Raw genomic sequence first — 18,005 nt, forward strand, 5'->3', positions numbered from 1 at the left:
AGGCGGGACAGGACGTTCGTAAAGTTTCAGGCGTTAACGGAGACGAGAATAACGAGACCCAATTGAAAAGCGCGCAGCTAGCTGATAAGGGAGAAGATCAGAAGCAGGGACCTGGGTAGTTTTCGCGTACAAGATCTTTTTTCATCAACACACATGATGGTCGATCAGTTCACAGTTCCGTCGTACGCAAAAATCCGGCAGGCAATTGCTCGGAAGGAAGTACTTTGGAGAAACTGGGGAATCGGACTCGGGTTCAGATTCGGATAGACGGGTTGGGCATACATAGAACTAGGACTAGTACTAGTTTGATCGTGGATGTGGATGCATATATCCACTTTTTCTCGTTGATGAGTGACGTGTACGCGCAAAGAGGATATTTTTAGTGCAGTGTAATGCTGCGACTTTTTTTCCAAGTGGGAGTGCATGTGAAAGGAGAGAGCATTTTTTGTCCGAGAATAAAGAGAATCGATGATTGTGTCTCTGGATTTCGCTCAAGTAAAGGGAAGAGCTAAATGCAGATGAATACACCGTATATTGGAGAAATCGGGGACTCGGACTCGGACTCGGATAGGCAAGTTAGGCTTGGGTATGTACATGCATAGAACCAGTTTAGTCTTGTGGATGTGGATGTATATATCCACATTTGTTCGTTGATGTAACGGGCCGGTAGCTGTGAGTGACGTGTACGCGCATACGCATGAGGACATTTTTAGTCCAGTGTAATGCTGCGACTCTTTTGAAGCGGAAGAGCAAGTTGCGTGTCCGGGAAGAGTTAATTTATAAGCAAAATATTGTCAGCGTTTTGAAGGAGAGAGATAAGTGCAGATCTGCCAGATGAGTACACATACAATCCGAATATAGGAAGTGAGCGCATGTTCTCGTGTCTGTTGGCCCTATTGGAGAGGGTTTGAGAGATAACGGATCTTTGCAGAGAGGTGCATGGGAACGAACAAGGCCCGAGGTATAGCTTCAGAATTGGGTGAAAGATTCAAATGGAGCCAGTCGAGAGCTTGTTTCGATCCAGCATAGGACTGAATAGGACGAACTGATTAGCGAGTGGCCTATATGCAAGCGGGTAAGAAGGAGAGTAACGAAGAAGAGACACCATGAAAGGCTCAGTATAAAGTAACATGAGTTTGGTGAGCCTGGGTGCCGCGCTATAATATGTAGATGGTTAGAACAAGACTGAAAATCGGATGCCAAGGAACCCGGGCATGCTAGTTGTGTTTAAGTGAAAGCATTTGGTAAGATACGAAGTGGCGAGAATTTGAAATGAAGAGCGCGACCATCACGTGTAAATCACGTGCTAGTGAACGCACCCGACGTTAAATAATAAATTTAAACTCCAGTCACTTCCAAACATCAGTACTCCGCTTCTTAGCTTCCCTACCACTTTTGTGCACTAGCCAGTGATATATGGATTTCCTGCACTGTACCCTGAAAACAAGCTCTCGACGAACGGCGCTACAACGCCAACTTGAAAAGGATTGATTCTCACCTTATCCCCGTATAAAAACTTTGGGAGGACCTTCACGCCGATAGCTACGTGCTTATCCCTATCAAAGCCTTTAAAAACGACCGGACCAAATTCACAAACGTCTCACAGCTGCATATGTCTGCAATCTACGTACCGCTCCTTTGATCACTTCGAACATGCCCAAATACTGGACTCAAGGATAACGAGACAACCATGAACTTGAATTTTCTTAGACTAGAAGACTTTGCGGCCTCTGGCACCTCTCCACCTTCGCTTATATGTTCCAGTACACCCTGCCATGCTCAACACGCGTCCACATTTCCAGTCCTTCGTGTTAGAATTGCGGAGTCTCTCTCAAAGGAAGTGAGTGGTAAAATGGATTACATACTGTGACGTAGGGACTAACTACGAAATTTACAGCCTTATATACTGCGAAATCCCCGCGGAAAGGAACAAACACATGAATGAATCCATACGAGAAAGCGACTGTCAGTGACTTAGACGCTCTAAATCTCATAATTCGATGCATCAGGTATTGAGCTTCAACATATGGCCGGGGTCAGCCGATTCTCTTCGAAAGTCAATGTCAACCTCCAGGAATATAGCTCAAGAACTTTTGCTTTCGTATTATAGTAGCCCGCTAGTATCTATCGTGTACTGCCCGTATCATGGAAACCTCCGTGCTGGTTCCAATCTGGTCAACTATCTAGAAACACGATGCTGGGGATATCACAATAGTGATTGATGCCGCGGTGCATTGAGGCACAGCTAGACGCTCTCGGGATACCTCCTCGTTGGTGGCGTTGAGCACGAGCATGATTTCAGCCGTCGAAGAGATGTGTGGGGGAAGACTTCCGGCGCTTTACGGCTCGCCGTTCGGTATGGCTTCGAGTTTCTTTATTCAGGTTATGAGCCAGAGCCAGATCTGTGCAGTCAATCGACGGTTACAAAAATCAATTATAAGATTCAACAGACTAGATGAGGTCTTTGTGGGGTAGCGTTGATGAATATATACCACATCAAGTGGATAACAACGTTGAAACGGGTATATATCTCACAATTGTAGATAAGGCTGATCAGAAAGCCGAAGTTGCGTGTGAAATATACATCTGTAAATGACCAGAGCTGAGACAAACAACACGGTCATCCATCAAGCAGCGTTGACAGTATATTGATAAAAATCATTGTCGTAAAATAAGTAGTTCTCATTTTCTGGCATAGGTCGGTACAAATTCAAGAATTCAAGACAGTATCATAGTGTTTCAAGTCTGTATTCATATCAGTTGTATCACTCGAAGGAAAGCAACGCGACACTTGCCATTAGTCGGTTTCGTTTCGGGTCTTTTGACAACGGCTACCTAAAGACGGCTAATCCTTAGAGATTGGCTTCGGCGTCTCAGAGGTGCCTCCGTTCGGGCCATTGCAGTTGCACCTACATGTTGTCATCTTACCACGAAAATGGCGCAAGCAGAAAGTAACATACGAGCTGCTGCAGTTGCAATAGCTGGCGGGGACAAAATCGGTGGTGTTCTAGATAGGTCGTGGGTTAGACGCATGAGAGTAGTCGATGAGATCAAGGCGTACCAACATATTAGAATGGTGGGGTGTTGGCCTCGAAAAAATGCCTAGGTGGACTATTTATCTGTACATGCTAAGCGCGCTAATGGAACGTAATTGTCCACCTGGACAGTGAGACACGGAATATAGCACTCACCGGGACTAAAGCGTTGAGGCAGATGAATACAGAAGAGACGCCTGTGAGGACGTGCTTCATGTCAAGTTCCCGGAACTTATTATCCGGCATGCTGCACTTGGGAGTTTCGAGCTGATAATAAACGGCTTTGGATTGGAGAGACCAGACGTGCAATACAGATGAGGCGCCTATTGATATTGTTTTCATCTTTGATGAAAACCTCATTACTGAAGGAGCGGACGAGCGAATACAGAACAGACGCCCCCGAGTACGTCATTCATTTCCGTGAACAGCGAAGTACACTGTACCTGCGAACAGTGGGAGCTGATGGAAAACTGTGCTGGGATTGGGTGGTCAGATAAATCTATACAGAACAGACGCCCCAAAGTGCAGGTGTGATTCACCAAGGTTTACATGCTTGATCCTGGAATATGGTACTCGTAGACCATACATTCCACAAGAATAGAGAAACTCGCGGGCCGCAGTCGATTACAGAAGAGCGCTACGCGCGTCAAGGTTTGAAGCTCAAAACAGACATACGAGGAATCGCGTTGGTATTGAAAAATACCGACCTGGCTGAGCTAGTAGCCGCCATAAACTGTGGACATAGACAAGATGACACTTCGAGAAATGATTGAGAGACTGAATGGTTGATTACAAGGGAAGAGAAACCGGAAGAGCCAGGGTTTCAATACCACCGGGCTACACACGTACGCGGGATCAATCGGCGAGTTCTGCTTGACGCCTGGAAATTTAGCTGCCCAGGTGACAACCTAATCATAGTTTATTTAGTACTTCAAGCCCAATAAACTGGGAATGAAGATGAACGAACACACCTCATTGCCTTTGCCTAAATACAAGCACCAGCCTTATCGCCTAACCTTACTGTGTCATTTCGTTCTGTGTATCCCATCTGAGGTGAGAAGTGAGGCAAAGACAACAGTTCTTCTCCGGGCTATGTAGTGGTCCTAGCATAGCTACAGCTCAAACTGCTAACATCCACGCTAGAGCCGTAGGCGAGATAATCCAGGGTTTCATGGATCTCCATGAGAATTTATTTCAGTGGCGGTGGCGAGGAATATATCCAAAAACATACAACTCTGTCACGTCCGTTTTCTGCGTGGACCAATGTACGGTAACTCCAACTATGACTTGCATATGGAATCGAACACAGTGTGTCCGTCAAACCCTCAGCGGCATTTGCCGACTCGGAGCGACCACCAACCACCATCTCTTTTCTGTTCCACCTCAAACCACTGTTTGCTGGTACTTCTCATTACTTTATGTATGACATACTATCTAACCTGAGCTTAGTATCGATAGCGGTTGGGTTCGAGGATTTCTGGAGGAAATTTGCCAGGTCATGACTAAACGTAGGTCTACTACGGGTGTGTGTTTATTCTAGTGCGTGTTTAAGTGCTGTTATGTGTCTAGCGTTTCTAAAATACCTCTAGTATATGCCTGTGTTGTTCTGTGCTATCCAGCGCAAAGTCGGTACGAGGGGCATCTCGAGGATATCAAACCCAACGCAAGTCTTTCGTGATCCCGAACGCTTGCCCCTTTCTCTTCCCATCCTTTCCCCATTTTTCTTCTAGAAAATTCGTCATATACTCGTAGATCCCTTTCGTGCCTCCCCATCGGCTCATCGAGTGATCACTATCGGCGTGTCAAGTCGAGTCTGATATCATATCACGACGGAACGCACCTATCAGGAAACGTCATGAATCTGGCGCTTTTTATACCCTCGGCGGCGAGCATTGACTGTAGACGCATAGAATTCCCGACATGCACATTATCGTCGGCGCTCCCATGTGCTAAGAGATAATCCACTCCATGCCATCCCTTAACGTTCGATATCGAGGCATTCGCGTAGCCTTCCGGGTTAGATGATAGCTCGTTCATGAAACGCTCCGTCCAGATGGAACCTAGCGACGTTCAAACTTATGAATAAAGCGAGGGATTAGACTTACTGTATAACCGCCAATCCGTCACAGGCTACAAATCCCAAGCTATCAGTATCACAAAGTTTTTTCAAGCAAAGAGACCGTACAGCAATGGACATCGCCAATGTGTGTACTCCAGCATTCGCTTCTATGACTTTAGCACTCAAGAAACCCCCATAGGACTTGCGTCAATCAGCATTGCATCACTAGATAGTCGATTGGCTCACCCATCCACAAATTCCGATTCTTCTCGGATCAACATACTTCTTCATCGCCCATATCTTTGCAGCTGCAATCTGATCCTCTGTTTCCCACCGCCCCAAACGCCCTTTAACCACGTTTCTCATTGCCCTTCCCTTTGCACCTGTGCCTCGTCCATCTACAATGACTACCACATACCTCATTGTGCACGCTAGATACTCATTCCAGCCTCTCTCGAACTTCTTATGCACCGACTGACTATCGGGACCACCATAAACGTGAAAAAGAACGGCATACTTTGTTTCTCCGGACTCGTCCATGTTCGGTGGCCGGAATTCTTTGACGTTCATTTCTAAACGGATGTCATAAAGAAAATAAAGTACGATACGAGAAGGAATATGCGAACCATAGCCATCAACCTCGATCTTCGAGTGCAGAACTGTTGGTGCCTCGTAGAGCCTTATTACATTCTTCAGGTCGTCGTTTTGCTCTGTCACAAAGCCAAACCCTGCATGCGAAGAATGAGCGAGCGAAACGACATAGAATAGCGGCAGCCACACACCAGTCTCATCCGATTTGACGATTTTCTGCCATGGAACATCTGGACCATGGTACTTCAGCAAGTACCACCCAGCCTTTGGTGAGAAATCTGCAGAATAATGTGCCGGAGTGGTCGTATCGGTCAATGCCTTGATCTTACCGCCACTCTGTCGGTTGGTCGGTAAAGATACACTATAGACATTTCTGTCTGTACTCGAAGGAGATGTGGCTGTGAAGAAGCTAAACATTCCGGAAATTTCATCCAGTTAGACGGGAAAGAATGACACAAAGAGACACGGCGTACACAACACCACGTTTAACATCGACACCGTTAATTCCGTCCATGACTTCCCATTCGCCTCCTGTTAACCACACCGGCTCTGACGCATTCGCAGGGTCAAACAGCGCAATGTGGTTCCATCCGTCTTTGTTAGGAACTATGTCCAGATATGCTGATCCACTCGAATCTATCGACCAATCTGATGGTAGGCGATAGGCATCCTGGGACTGGTCCTCAAATGAGCATGGCGTGAAGCTTGAAGGTTTACGTGGTTGGAAACATACCGACTTGATCCATCCGTTGTCTCCCTCCTCGCCGCCCCTCCCCAGTTTTCTCACAATTTGACCTTCCATTTGTGATCCCTCTGTCAAGTCAAATAGCACTACCCTTCCCTCATCCGCACTCCTATTAACGAATTTCACCAACAGCATCTCTTCTCCGACCCAAGCCACCTCTTGCACCACGCCGCTGCCTTCCGAAACTAGATCCAACTCTTGGCTTAGCCTTGTTGCGGCATCCCAGACCCATAGCTGCACCCGTGGATTTGGAAAACCCGGCTTGGGATAGTGAATTCCAACTTGCTTAGGGTATGGCAACGAGGCCGTCGGGTCTTCCGTAGGATTGTTCACCGGGAATGTATAGACGGGTACATCTGTCTCGTCGAACGACAAATACGCGAGCTTTGACGATGTAGGTGACCACCACAAAGCATGGCCTGAGGAAAATATCGCCTCTTCGTATGCCCAGTCCGGGATACCGTTGAATAATGTTGTAGAGCCTGTCGATGTCAGGCGGACGGGGGTGGTCTCGGCTCTATGAAGCAGTAATTGAGTTGACCAGACATAGATGGCAAAGGCCCAAGGGACGTACCCAGGAGAAGGAAGAATATACACGTCATTTGACTTGACAAATGCTATGGAGTGTCCTGTCGGCGACCACGTTGCATAGGAGGTTTGGGGATCGGTATGGTCGGGAGGTACCAGTGGCCAGGTGGAGTTATCATCGCGGGAATGGATGTAGTAATTTCCAAGACTTGATCTGCGCCCTCGCTAACTCAAGGCCATTAGGTTAACCATTGGTCCAGTATGAGTGAAACGCACCTTTCGATAATCCGTTTGGATCAGCAGATACTTCATGTCGGAGGACAAGCGTATGCCATAGAAAGCGAGCTTCTCTTGCCCGAATTCCTTTGTATGTCGTCAGTCGATCCGCAAGAGAGCCCTCGTCACGTACATCTCTTATGCTCTTCAGTCGAACCAATGCAGTACTCGCGTTCGTATTCAGATCAACTGCTTTGATTTCCCCTTGATCCAATATCAAGAACACGCCGTCGTCTGTGTTTGGCGGAAACAGGGCCAGGAGAGGGTAAATGGTAAGCGTTTGACATTAGTCTTGTTTGATATACGTATACATACCTTCTTGATCAGACGCCCAGGAGTACCAACTCCATTGGTTTACCACGGCAAACGTGCCGTCGAAGATGTTATCGAGAGAAGGTTTACGAAGCGGCTCAATTATATTGGTGTCGTCACCTCCATCTATAGCTGTCGAACTATATATTTGAAGAGCAGCGACGTACGCGTTGTTGTTCCTCAGCCTTATGAGCCTGAGCAGGACCACGATCGTGATAATTGCAAGGATGCACTGTAAGAGGAGGGGATGGTGGTGGTCTGCATATAACTCGGAGTACGAAATCTTTCTGTTCTCTCTCTCCTCCGAAGAGTTGGATTCTAAAAGCGCAATACCGTTACTGAATTGATGTAGTCGTTTAGCGCCGTCATCACCTACTAGGTTCTTGTTGTGATAGCCGCTCTTGGGGTGTCGACATCTTCCTACTAGCCGGCCGTCCGGATCTCTATTGAGAGTCAGTTGCCGCACGGTCCTGTTTCTATTGACTCTCGTTGCACGGCGATGGAGTCACTGAGGATCTAGGACGTAGGATAGCGGAGAGGTCGGTCAAGGCAGCGATGGCTGCGGTACCGCTCCGTCCGTGTCCGGCCAGCTTATTGTGTTTAACGGATTTAAATGGAAAGGTGTAACGGCTTAACATTGCCGTCTCGTAGCCCTACTATTTCCCTATCGTCGCGCGACGTACTTTATAATCCCTCACAAAGTACGATGTACTGCTGAGACTGATGCCAAGTTAGAGGAGGCAAAGAGAACGGTTAAGCAGGTAGCTCGATGAAGGAGATATCCATTTCAACGACATAAAACTTGTAGCATACCAGATGAGTAGGCCCGATGTCAGGGTGCAGGCGAGGAGCACCAAATATCCACACACTTCCGTGAATGCTTGCAGAAATGCGAGGCACATTGCCATGGATGTGCTATCCGTCGCTTTTGAGGCGGGGAATGCCTCGTGTCTTCCACCTGAGAGTTTTGATAATCATACTTCAGTCACGCCCATTTCCCCCTCAGTCAAAAGCATCGTTTCCATCCAGCATAGTATTATTCAATCGTGTTGCAACGTACATATCTCCCCTGGGGAGACCAAGAAGGATTGTTTATCGCTATATGACCGACAGCGCCCTCAAACACTCCGTCAATGGCAAGCCGAAGAAACGGCATAACGGAAACACCCTCTTCCATCGCCCAAAGAACAACAGCAACCGTACTGGAGAAAAGGGTCCTTATGAGCAGTCCTTACTTATCATCAGGCAAAACAGCTTACTTTTCTCCATGGTAATCCAGTATCCCTTCCTGTACAGGGAACTTACTCTGCGGCCTACAAACAATTTTAATCAAAAAAGAATTAGCGTTCTAGATAGATACACGTACCCAAGATTGCCGACTCTCTTTCCCATCATCCATCCATTCACAAATAGATACACCCGATACGGTTGGCCAAGAGGCTCGTCGAATACAAACGAGATAGGCACGTCATAGCCTGCCGGCATATCCAGCTCAAACGTCGTCACAAAGAACCCAACTCCGGCTGCCGAGTCTGGCAGGCCACTGGAAAGAGCCCTGAACTCCCACGACGACGTGTCAAACCCGGGAAGGTGCCACCCCACCCGTTCTCCGAAAAGGCCTCCCTCATTGAAAATTCCACGGACTTTATCGGGGAAGCTGCAGAAGGAAACTACTCGTTAGACAGATATAGCAGCGAAGGCAATAGAGCGTACTTGGTATATCCTCCAATTTTTCCCTGAACTTTCCAGTCTGAAAAAGTGCCGTTGTTCAGCTGAAAGCCCCGGATGCCACGTGGTCCTTTCGAACTGTCGGGGTTGGCTAACGATGGACGTCAGTAGATTATAGAATCAAACGGGAAAGCAGCTTACAACCCTCGGTCTCATTCAAGCCCATATTGTCCTGTGTAGCATCGACGTGAGTGACGAAACCGAGAAACGAGTGGAAGCGCCGACCTGAACAATCGTAATAACGTTATCTTGACCAGGAATAAGTGACCCTTCAGGAAACACAAAGACATCGTCCGTCTCTTCCAAGATGTTGAGATTGTTCGTCGAACTGGGGGAACCGAAACTTGAGCGGGACCAAGGAAAATGAAAGGCAGAATCACGCACTTCCCGTAGGATGTATTCAAGAACACATCATTGAGCCAGACACTCGCGGCAAAGGCTATCAATGCTTCGTCAGCGGTAATCATCTATCACCAAGAAATGATCAACCTTCTCCTCCATTGATCGACAGATTCACGCTCTTTTCTGCACTGCTTGCAATAAAATGGCCTCTCCACAAGACAATATTCTCACAACTATACCAAGGCGAGATGTCAGACCAAAGAGTTTCGGGAGGGAGGAGGAAAAGCAACATACAATCCATAATCACAACCATACAGCACCCTACCATCACCATAGTACGGCTTGAGAGGGATATTGGTTGACGTATGGTTCGCCACAGCCCATGTCCCCATCATCGAAATGTCGTCCAATCTCGGGTAAGCTATCTTTATACTTCCAGCCCTTCAGTTCCGGCACTTTAATACCATTAAAAGATGTCCCGAGCTCCAGGCGCCCGACAAATCCGCCGACGGACGTCAAGCCCGCTGCAGCAATGGCATCACCAGAAATAAGCTCCCCGTTCCAGCTGATACACCGGATGTTCCTAGGCGCGATGACTGTCAATCTTGCGCCTTCACTGAGATCGCCTCTCAAAGTCAACTCTGTTCCCGTTATACTCGCCGAGCGGACCAGATACGGACCTCCAACGAGAATGGACGTGTTGGTGCCAAGACCCCAAAAGTTCCTCAGAGGATCGGCTTCGTCGCCTGCGATGACTGGAGACCAAAAAGTCGCTGCCGTCTCTGTATCACCGAAGAGCACAAGCTGCGTGTCAGAATCATACAGGGTCACCAGCCCTTCGATTCCAGGAAGGAAGGAAAGGATGGTAGCTCCTTTGGACCTCGATTCACTGGACACGAATGGTGACCTCAGGTGCAGCGGATTGGGGAATCCCGGTAAAGATAGATGGCCGCTTCATGTCCCTGGGATGAGTCACCGTATAGGAATAGAACGTCGCGGTCATCAATAACACCGGCAAAGAATATTTGCGCCGTGGAATATTGAACTTTTGATGAGCCGAAAGTGTAATCAGTGACGATGACCTTTGATTGACGTCCTCCAAGTGTTATTGCGGATGCGACTTGGGGTATCTGCAGTTCTCCTTCAACGGTCGCCACCGTCAGTTTGAAGTTGGTATTGGCGCTGCAAAAGGATCAATTAATGCCAAGGCCTGGAAAGGGTAAACGAACGTCGAAGAAGAGTCATTGTGCCTAGCGATGTAGAAACCCGCTTTTGTATCAGGGTTGACTAGCAACGTTATAAACACATCTGGAGACGTGGATATGTCAAGGCCGGTAGATGTATCAGCCACGCGATCAGTCTTGTAGAAGCTTGGCGAGCTCCTTATGAAGAAGCTCTGTAGCTTCAGCTCGTCGTATTTGGATGTCAGTGTTCGGTCCTCACTGATCTGAAAACTAATTAGCGAAAGAAGATCTTCGCATTTCTAGGGACGCCTACAGCCGAACCATAGTCATATGAAGTATAGACCTTGGATCAAAACATATGTTATGATGGAGTCGACATGAGAGCTGACAGAAATACCCCACTGTGAGAAATTGATCAGAATGATAATCGCTCCGAGGAAGAAGACCACTACTCACGGGAATGGGATGGCTCCCCATGATGTGCCACTACGAAGATCATGTCAGGCTCAAATCTATAAGTCGAACGGAAGAGGCAGCATACCCATATAGCATGTAATAGTTGATCAATTTTGCGTTGCTAGCCCACAGTTGGCGATTGAAGACCGACATGAAATCCGGCCCGGTAAGGACAGCACACGGACCAGTATCCTATCCTGGGGCTAAACTTCACAACATCGGTACAGGGACAAAAGCAATTACCGGGCGCAGAAGGACCCCACGCATCGTAGGACCCTGCTTGAAACTCTGTGCTTCTTGAGCGAAGAGGACAGCCTTCAGAAACAGGAAGACATACCGGGAATATACCATGGCTGAGACGGATTGACTGACATGTGGATAATCGTGATAAGTTTGAGGAACTGGGTTCCAGACTAAGGGATTCGAACAATCAAACCTCTGTGGATACCCGTCCAATCCATAAAGGTCCACAGCACCCTGGGAGAAGGACGTTACTTGCAGAGAGTACACATAGCTGGCGTGTACGTACAGTGCCATTTATAAAATTCGAACGTGGTCCAGGATCGTTGTATGTCAGAGGTACGACAATGGGTGAATTATGATACACCGCTTTGAGGTCCTCAAAATATTCACCGCCGAGCCATTGCTCATATTCATTATCTATAAGGGTATTAGCAGGAGAGATTCTATATATCGTTACCTGGCTTACCAAGCTGTATAGCTACAAACAGTCATTAAGAGGCAGAACAAGTGGCGTCAATCGTAAATGAAGTACTGACCGATTATAGGTCCACCTTGAGTGATCTGGTATGGGGCTGATTCTTCAATAATACCTTTGATATATCCGGTCCATGCATCTTTCCAATTCGGTCGCATTAGTTCGCAGCACTCCAGACTACTTCCTGACGTGGCCCAATGAGCTATTCCGCCTGCCGTCGTTTCAGCGTTGATGTACTATGTCGGTTGTGAGCATTAAGGCATCTGTTGGGAGCCACAAATCCCTCGGCCCCGAAAAGTAGACCGGAAGATGCCCCCACCGTTCATAGTGCCAGAAATGGGACACGACGAAGACATCTCCCGGTTTACATTTCGAAAACGAATGACGCGTGAACGTTAAGAGGATTACGCACAGGTCCTTGAGGCATATTAGTCAAACGATACGTATATATCCAGCAACGTACCAGGACGAAGTACAACCCAGAGCCCTGCCTCGAGTGCTGCCTCGTAAAATGGCTTTAACGCGCGCCAGTCATCAAAGTCCAATACATCTCGGGATGGATTGATGATCCCCATATGGGTGTACAGGCTGACGGCATTCAAGCCTGCTGCCTTGAACTTTTGCATGATGTCTGGCCAGAGAGAAGGTACAGGGAGCCGAAACGTATGGAATTCACCGGAGCTATGTTGACGCGTCAAGAAACGAACAAAGGTGAAAGAAAGCGGCGCACTGAAGGAACACTCTTTGCCCTCTCAGCAATAGACTGTGCTTATCATATGCGACCTGTTCTGTCTTCCATTTCTGCGCCTCAATGTCGTGGGTGACATCCTTGAGAAAGGCCGGACTGCTACAGGTAGCCTGGGGTGCCGTGACTCTGCTTGGCGAAAGAAGACATCGCTGGGCGCCGAAAATGACGACTACGACAATGAATACGAAAAGAAAGAGGTCCGCTGGTGTCCTACGAGTATTGGGAGTACCTCTGCCGGGTGCCCTTCATGATGGTAGGGCAGGAGGTAGTGGTACGTCGCGTACGAACGTCATGGCAGAGAAGGAGAGAAGGCTGATGAGACGGGTTCCTAACACAGCCAAACAAAGCCAGATAAGATCGGTTAGATCCGATGTGGGTCACTCCTGCCGGTTCACTCCAATATAAAGGAGGAACGATGAGCGCTCCATCTTGCCATGATCCTTGGCACAGAGACAATTCACTGCCTTTTCATGACTCTAGACAATCTTCTTGACTTTATATAATCTTGTTCTTATCCCGCCTTTTCTACTTTATCTCTTCCTCTCACGACATGATTCTCTACGCTTTCCTTTGGCTCGCCTCTCGGACGTATGGTGGGCGCACATGTAGCGGCGTGGCATAAAGGTGTGTGACTCGCCGACACCAAAAATATATTCTCTGAATATGAACGCGTCGCCTGCAGGAATGTACTGTTTAAATGGTACCGTGCCAGGTGTCAATAACCAGAACACCGCTGACGCCGTCCAACCCTTGTATCAAGTGAGCAGCGGACTTCTAGTGGATTATTGATACTCACCGCCTTTTCCAGTTAACGAAAGACCAATGGTGGTTTCATCACTATAATGGGGTGCGCTTATCTCTTATCACAGAAAGCTGTTGACCAAGTCTTCTCTAGTGCGACGAATTCCCCCCAGACGAAGGCGACTTTCTAGAACTGTACGCCACCGATTATCGCCCTCTTTTTAATTATACTCAACGATACTTAGACCCGCCAATGGCCAATTCACCGTCGAACTGGCTGTGAACCGCGCCTTCACCACCTTATCCTACAACGGTGCCGGCATAAATGACTTTGGAGACGGACAAGCTCACCCAGAGTTCTACCGGCAACGGACGGAATGCATTTCACAACCCAACAGTAAGTTTTTTCTCGGCATACGGCATCCGCTATCCTCATCGGCGCGTTCCAGTTCACACGCAGAACGAATCAATGGCTGCAGGAACGGCCTTTGCTATATCCTATAACGTCAGTGACCCCTTTTCCGCGATGCTTCAAGACTGACGTCTGACGTTCCACAGTCAGACATTGCGGATGTTACGCCAGAGAATCTTGTCGTATTCACAGTCTTGCAACAGTACGCGCAATTTTCTTGGTGCCCAGTTATTCTTCCTCAAAATTAAATATTCTTTCAGTACTCCTTGGAAACGAGTGGCCACTTATAAGGTACCAAACCTTCCAGCATGTCCACCCGGCGGTTGCATATGTGCTGTAAGTCCCTACCCATTTCTATTATACATCGCACAATCTGACTGATCCATCTCTACAAGTGGGGATGGGTAGGTGCCGTCTGTCGCTCTTCCTTCACAGAATGACTCAGGAACGCCTCTCTACTTCCCATTCAGGTACCCAATGGGTACGTTAACCGTCAAAACTTTTATGCGATGCCCACGAACTGATCATTATCTTCATAGTTGCGGAACACCCAACATGTATATGCAAGGCTTTAAATGTAAAGTTACCGGTAGAACAGGTAATGCCGCTCTAGCAACGGCGAAACCTCCAGTGTGGTGCGAAGGCAGATCGTCCAGTTGCGTATCAGGCGCCAAGCAAATGATATTTTGGCACCAACTCGATGGCAACAATATTGAAGTCAGCGGTTACGATAGCGCGGGCAGTCCAAAGAGTCCTGCTTATAGTACGAAATTAGGCTGGCAGAATGGTTTGTTGTCTCGTTATTGTTGTGGGCAGCTGACTGACGCTCGTGTAGGTGCCCAGACAGATATATTCTTAAGTGCCGGTACTGCAACTTCTTCGGAGTCTGAATCCAGTGGGGCACTCGGCGTGTTCGACGTCCTCCGCAAAGCCATTCACTACATTTGCATATTGTACTTCTTCCCTATCCTCATGTACTAATCTTACACCGGTACGTGCTTCTCCTACTTGCCACCAACGAGTCCTAAAATCGCATAGATTCCCCCTACATTTTTACAGGAGTGGTCGGACATTTCTCAATCTTTGTTATAGATGTGTTCATGTTACATTATATTTTTCTAACGACGCACGGACTCATGTATCTATCTACATCTAACATCACGCTTTCGCTGTACAGGACTGTATCTACTATTTATCTAGCCCCACAAACTGTTTATCAATTTCAATTTCGACACTGGGAGTTGACCCTTGCTAATCCCTGCATGTGCCATGAGGAGCAAGCTGGCGGTCCCAATAATGAACTTTACTCCGCCAGCTTGGACGACATCGAAAATCATTGCCAGCCATTCAGCGCACAGATCGCGTTTGGCCGACCTTTGCCTAGACGCATCATCCCAGGGACTCCCTTCCGCGAACTCCAGCTCGAACGGCAACTTCGCGTCCAGACCACTGTATGTCGTGGCAGCCAATAATCCCGACGTGAAAGCATCCTCATGGAACCCGAAATTGTGGTATCCACCAGCGTAGGTGATCCCACGGGTTCCTTGGATCGTCCTGAGCATTCGCTGAGCGCGAATAGCATTCCCATCTAGGACCGGATGATCGAACGTCCATCTTCCTTGAACAGTGCTAAGCTCAGGCTCAAACGGAGGGTTGATGGAAACTAGCACAGGCCCGTGTTTCTTCTCAGGAATGTGTTGCAAGGTATTCATGTCGACTGTGGAAATTGGGATAGTCGGTGTCAGGGAAGTAAGGAAGAGACAGGAAGCGTACATGTGCTAATAAGAAATCAGTTACTTGGTAACATCGCGAGAAATATAAAGCGCACACTGAGACTTGATCGCTGTTCGCCTTCGTTTGACCATCGGGCGTCGTAGCTGAGAACGTTAAGTAGTTCCAGCATGACTTTGCCAGACGATTCTTCGGAAGCAGCTGTTCGTTAAAGAGTTATGCCATGCGTAACGTAAGTTAGACCGTAAGACGCTTACCCTGGTGTCGGAATGTAGAACAGACTCGTTCTTGTTCCACTTGAACATACCTAGTATCTTCTCCTCTTCGGGTCGAATATCACCGCCTTCCTTGAGAATCGACAGTGCTGTATCGGAATGACAAGCTATAATAACATGGTCATAAACTTCTTCTCGACCATCCGCTGTAGTCAGTACTACATGCCCGCCGGAAGAAGCATTCTTGACCGACTTCACAGGGGTGCAGAGACGTAACCGCGAGGAAGCAAGCTTAGAGAGGATCATTTTGATATACGCCTGGCTAAATTAAGCTTCCGATCAGAAAGAACTAGCAACGGAACCAAGCCCAGGCTAAAACTTGCCTTCCATCTTTGAAAATCAACCATGATGGCTTCCCTGTTAATTGAAGAAGAAAATGATTATGCATAAACTGGATCTGGGGAGGGACGAACGTGGGTTTGGGGCTTCGGAAGCTGTTTAGACAAATTAACTTACTAGGGTCCGCGCTGGGAAATCCAAAACACATGTGCTGGGGGGAGTACTCCAGATAGCTGCTGTCATGGGCTACGAAACAAAAGAAAAGGTCAGTGATAGCCACTGTGAGAGCGAAAACCTCATACGATCAAGTAATTGTCACGGAACGTATCAGAGTACGCCCCTCGCTCCAGGTATTCGCCGATGGAACAGTCGTCACAGTCGTCTATGTTCGTCTTTTTCCATCTGCTTACGAGGCGCCTAGCGGACGCATTAAATCTGAAAATATCGTATAGCATGCGCCAGAGGGTCATGTCGAAGATCCGCCACGGTTGACAGAACAGCGTCGCGAGGCTGTCACTGGCCCATTCGAACGCGCCGTTGTCTCGTGATATGCTGAATGACATCTGTGTTGGAAGGAGATCGATACTGGGGTATAATTTGAGGAACCGCAGAAAGTTGGGGTACGTGTATGGGTTAAAAACAATCTATCATCCAATGTTTAAAATGATTTCTTGGTGTTCGTTGTACAAGGCACGTACAAAGGCACTAGTAGAGTATCAGCCAACTTCGGCAAACAAAGAGAAAGCATGCGTACGTGTCCACGTAGGCTACTTGCTCGCATCCGTCCTGGTCTTTACTGATGAACGGTACAGCGTTGGCATGCCCTCCTGCACGATCATCAGATTCGTACAGGTGCACCTCATGATCACTGTATTCATTCAACGCCTAGTCCACCACTGTTAAAGCAGGAAACCATGAAAAAAGAACCGAAAACCCTACCCAGGTCGCGCTAAGACCAGCTGCACCAGAACCAATAACCGCAACTTTCATGTTGCAAGGTGAGGGTACTCGTAGGGCGAAAAGCGCCGGCTTGAAATGAAAGGTCCATTAGGGATGGACAGCACTGACTTTTAGCTTATGAGTCAAGGCAGTGAAAGACTCCGACTGTAAGTTTTGAGTTTACGGGTACGTGGAGCTATCACACGGCGGCCGTTACCCGCAGTACAGTCTCGTCCAAGTCACCTACTATTCCTAACCTCAAACCTGAGATCCGTGCATCCGTAAGATTTGCCGAACAAAAATCGAGAACAAACGTGAAACTGAGCTAGAAGGATGGTCGATGAGCTACATATGTTACTGCAATTATTATATCACATACAGCGAGCGGCCGCCACTATTTTCTCGTGCTCCTGAGGAGACTGAGGACAGCAAACGTCGCCTCGGCTCCGAGTCAACAGATTCCAGAATAGGGTGATCCTAAGGTTAAGCGTTATGGACAATCAGGGTTGGTTCATGACCTGAGGTGTATCAGGTGTATCAAACTTTCAGCATTTTATTGTAAGTAAACAGGGTAAAAATCATCAGGAGCGAGTACGCACAGTATAAAGGTATGTCATTACATCGAAGTGCGCTCGGATCACCTGTTCGCGAACGGGCAGTACAGACCGACGGATAATCTTCCGACGCTGTGATTTGATCCATCATTAAACTCCGGGCTTCGGCAGCAATCATGCTAGCACCACTTTGGTAAATATCTATAGTACGAGCCAAGGCATACTATGCTACTAGCGAATCAAGCGAAGTGTCGGAGTGGGGCTGCCAGATAACTGTCCAAAAAAAGTAGATGAAAAATCCATGAACGTGGCACAGTGATGCATCAGTTTGTTGACCCCGAAGTGAGTTCAA

At 47.8% G+C, this 18,005-nt stretch overlaps 4 protein-coding genes across 4 annotated transcripts; 1 reads left to right on the forward strand and 3 right to left on the reverse strand.

Annotated features, from left to right (window-relative positions):
- Positions 1-4,391: 4,391 nt before the first annotated feature.
- EV420DRAFT_1688535 (dipeptidyl peptidase IV N-terminal region-domain-containing protein) lies at positions 4,392-7,487 on the reverse strand (the record flags this gene model as incomplete). Its single annotated transcript, XM_060479307.1, has 12 exons — positions 4,392-4,826; positions 4,876-5,095; positions 5,141-5,165; positions 5,221-5,295; positions 5,341-5,666; positions 5,721-5,822; positions 5,877-6,094; positions 6,159-6,361; positions 6,419-6,947; positions 7,005-7,183; positions 7,235-7,321; positions 7,368-7,487. Coding segments are annotated over 12 exons (2,223 nt in total), but the record flags the coding sequence as incomplete, so codon positions are not given.
- Positions 7,488-8,378: 891 nt separating this feature from the next.
- On the reverse strand, positions 8,379-12,869 carry EV420DRAFT_1621044 (glycoside hydrolase family 35 protein; the record flags this gene model as incomplete). The annotated part of the gene is given in 24 exon segments (XM_060475645.1): positions 8,379-8,504; positions 8,607-8,748; positions 8,806-8,859; positions 8,913-9,203; positions 9,260-9,365; positions 9,416-9,446; positions 9,500-9,602; positions 9,659-9,713; positions 9,764-9,849; positions 9,911-9,957; positions 9,980-10,488; positions 10,593-10,746; positions 10,842-11,063; positions 11,114-11,143; positions 11,198-11,201; positions 11,257-11,286; positions 11,342-11,448; positions 11,471-11,544; positions 11,594-11,609; positions 11,629-11,733; positions 11,786-11,916; positions 12,036-12,210; positions 12,451-12,655; positions 12,826-12,869. The coding sequence occupies 24 exon segments, from the start codon at positions 12,867-12,869 to the stop codon at positions 8,379-8,381; spliced, it is 2,847 nt and encodes a 948-aa protein (XP_060329765.1).
- Positions 12,870-13,103: 234 nt separating this feature from the next.
- EV420DRAFT_495744 (uncharacterized protein) lies at positions 13,104-14,987 on the forward strand. The gene is made up of 13 exons (XM_060482368.1): positions 13,104-13,346; positions 13,405-13,481; positions 13,531-13,569; positions 13,618-13,658; positions 13,709-13,860; positions 13,913-13,968; positions 14,022-14,077; positions 14,136-14,211; positions 14,271-14,279; positions 14,346-14,356; positions 14,415-14,662; positions 14,711-14,866; positions 14,914-14,987. The coding sequence occupies exons 1-12, from the start codon at positions 13,313-13,315 to the stop codon at positions 14,854-14,856; spliced, it is 945 nt and encodes a 314-aa protein (XP_060329766.1). The 5' UTR covers positions 13,104-13,312; the 3' UTR covers positions 14,857-14,866; positions 14,914-14,987.
- An 84-nt stretch (positions 14,988-15,071) lies between these two features.
- Positions 15,072-17,150, reverse strand: EV420DRAFT_1271623 (uncharacterized protein; the record flags this gene model as incomplete). The annotated part of the gene is made up of 8 exons (XM_060467647.1): positions 15,072-15,592; positions 15,681-15,807; positions 15,864-16,139; positions 16,201-16,278; positions 16,338-16,406; positions 16,463-16,804; positions 16,896-17,045; positions 17,100-17,150. 8 exons carry the CDS (start codon positions 17,148-17,150, stop codon positions 15,072-15,074), a joined length of 1,614 nt encoding a protein of 537 aa, XP_060329767.1.
- Between the last annotated feature and the right edge of the window lie 855 nt (positions 17,151-18,005).

This window comes from Desarmillaria tabescens (assembly GCF_030435595.1).
Source record: "Desarmillaria tabescens strain CCBAS 213 chromosome Unknown EV420scaffold_21, whole genome shotgun sequence".
Lineage (NCBI taxonomy): Eukaryota > Fungi > Basidiomycota > Agaricomycetes > Agaricales > Physalacriaceae > Desarmillaria > Desarmillaria tabescens.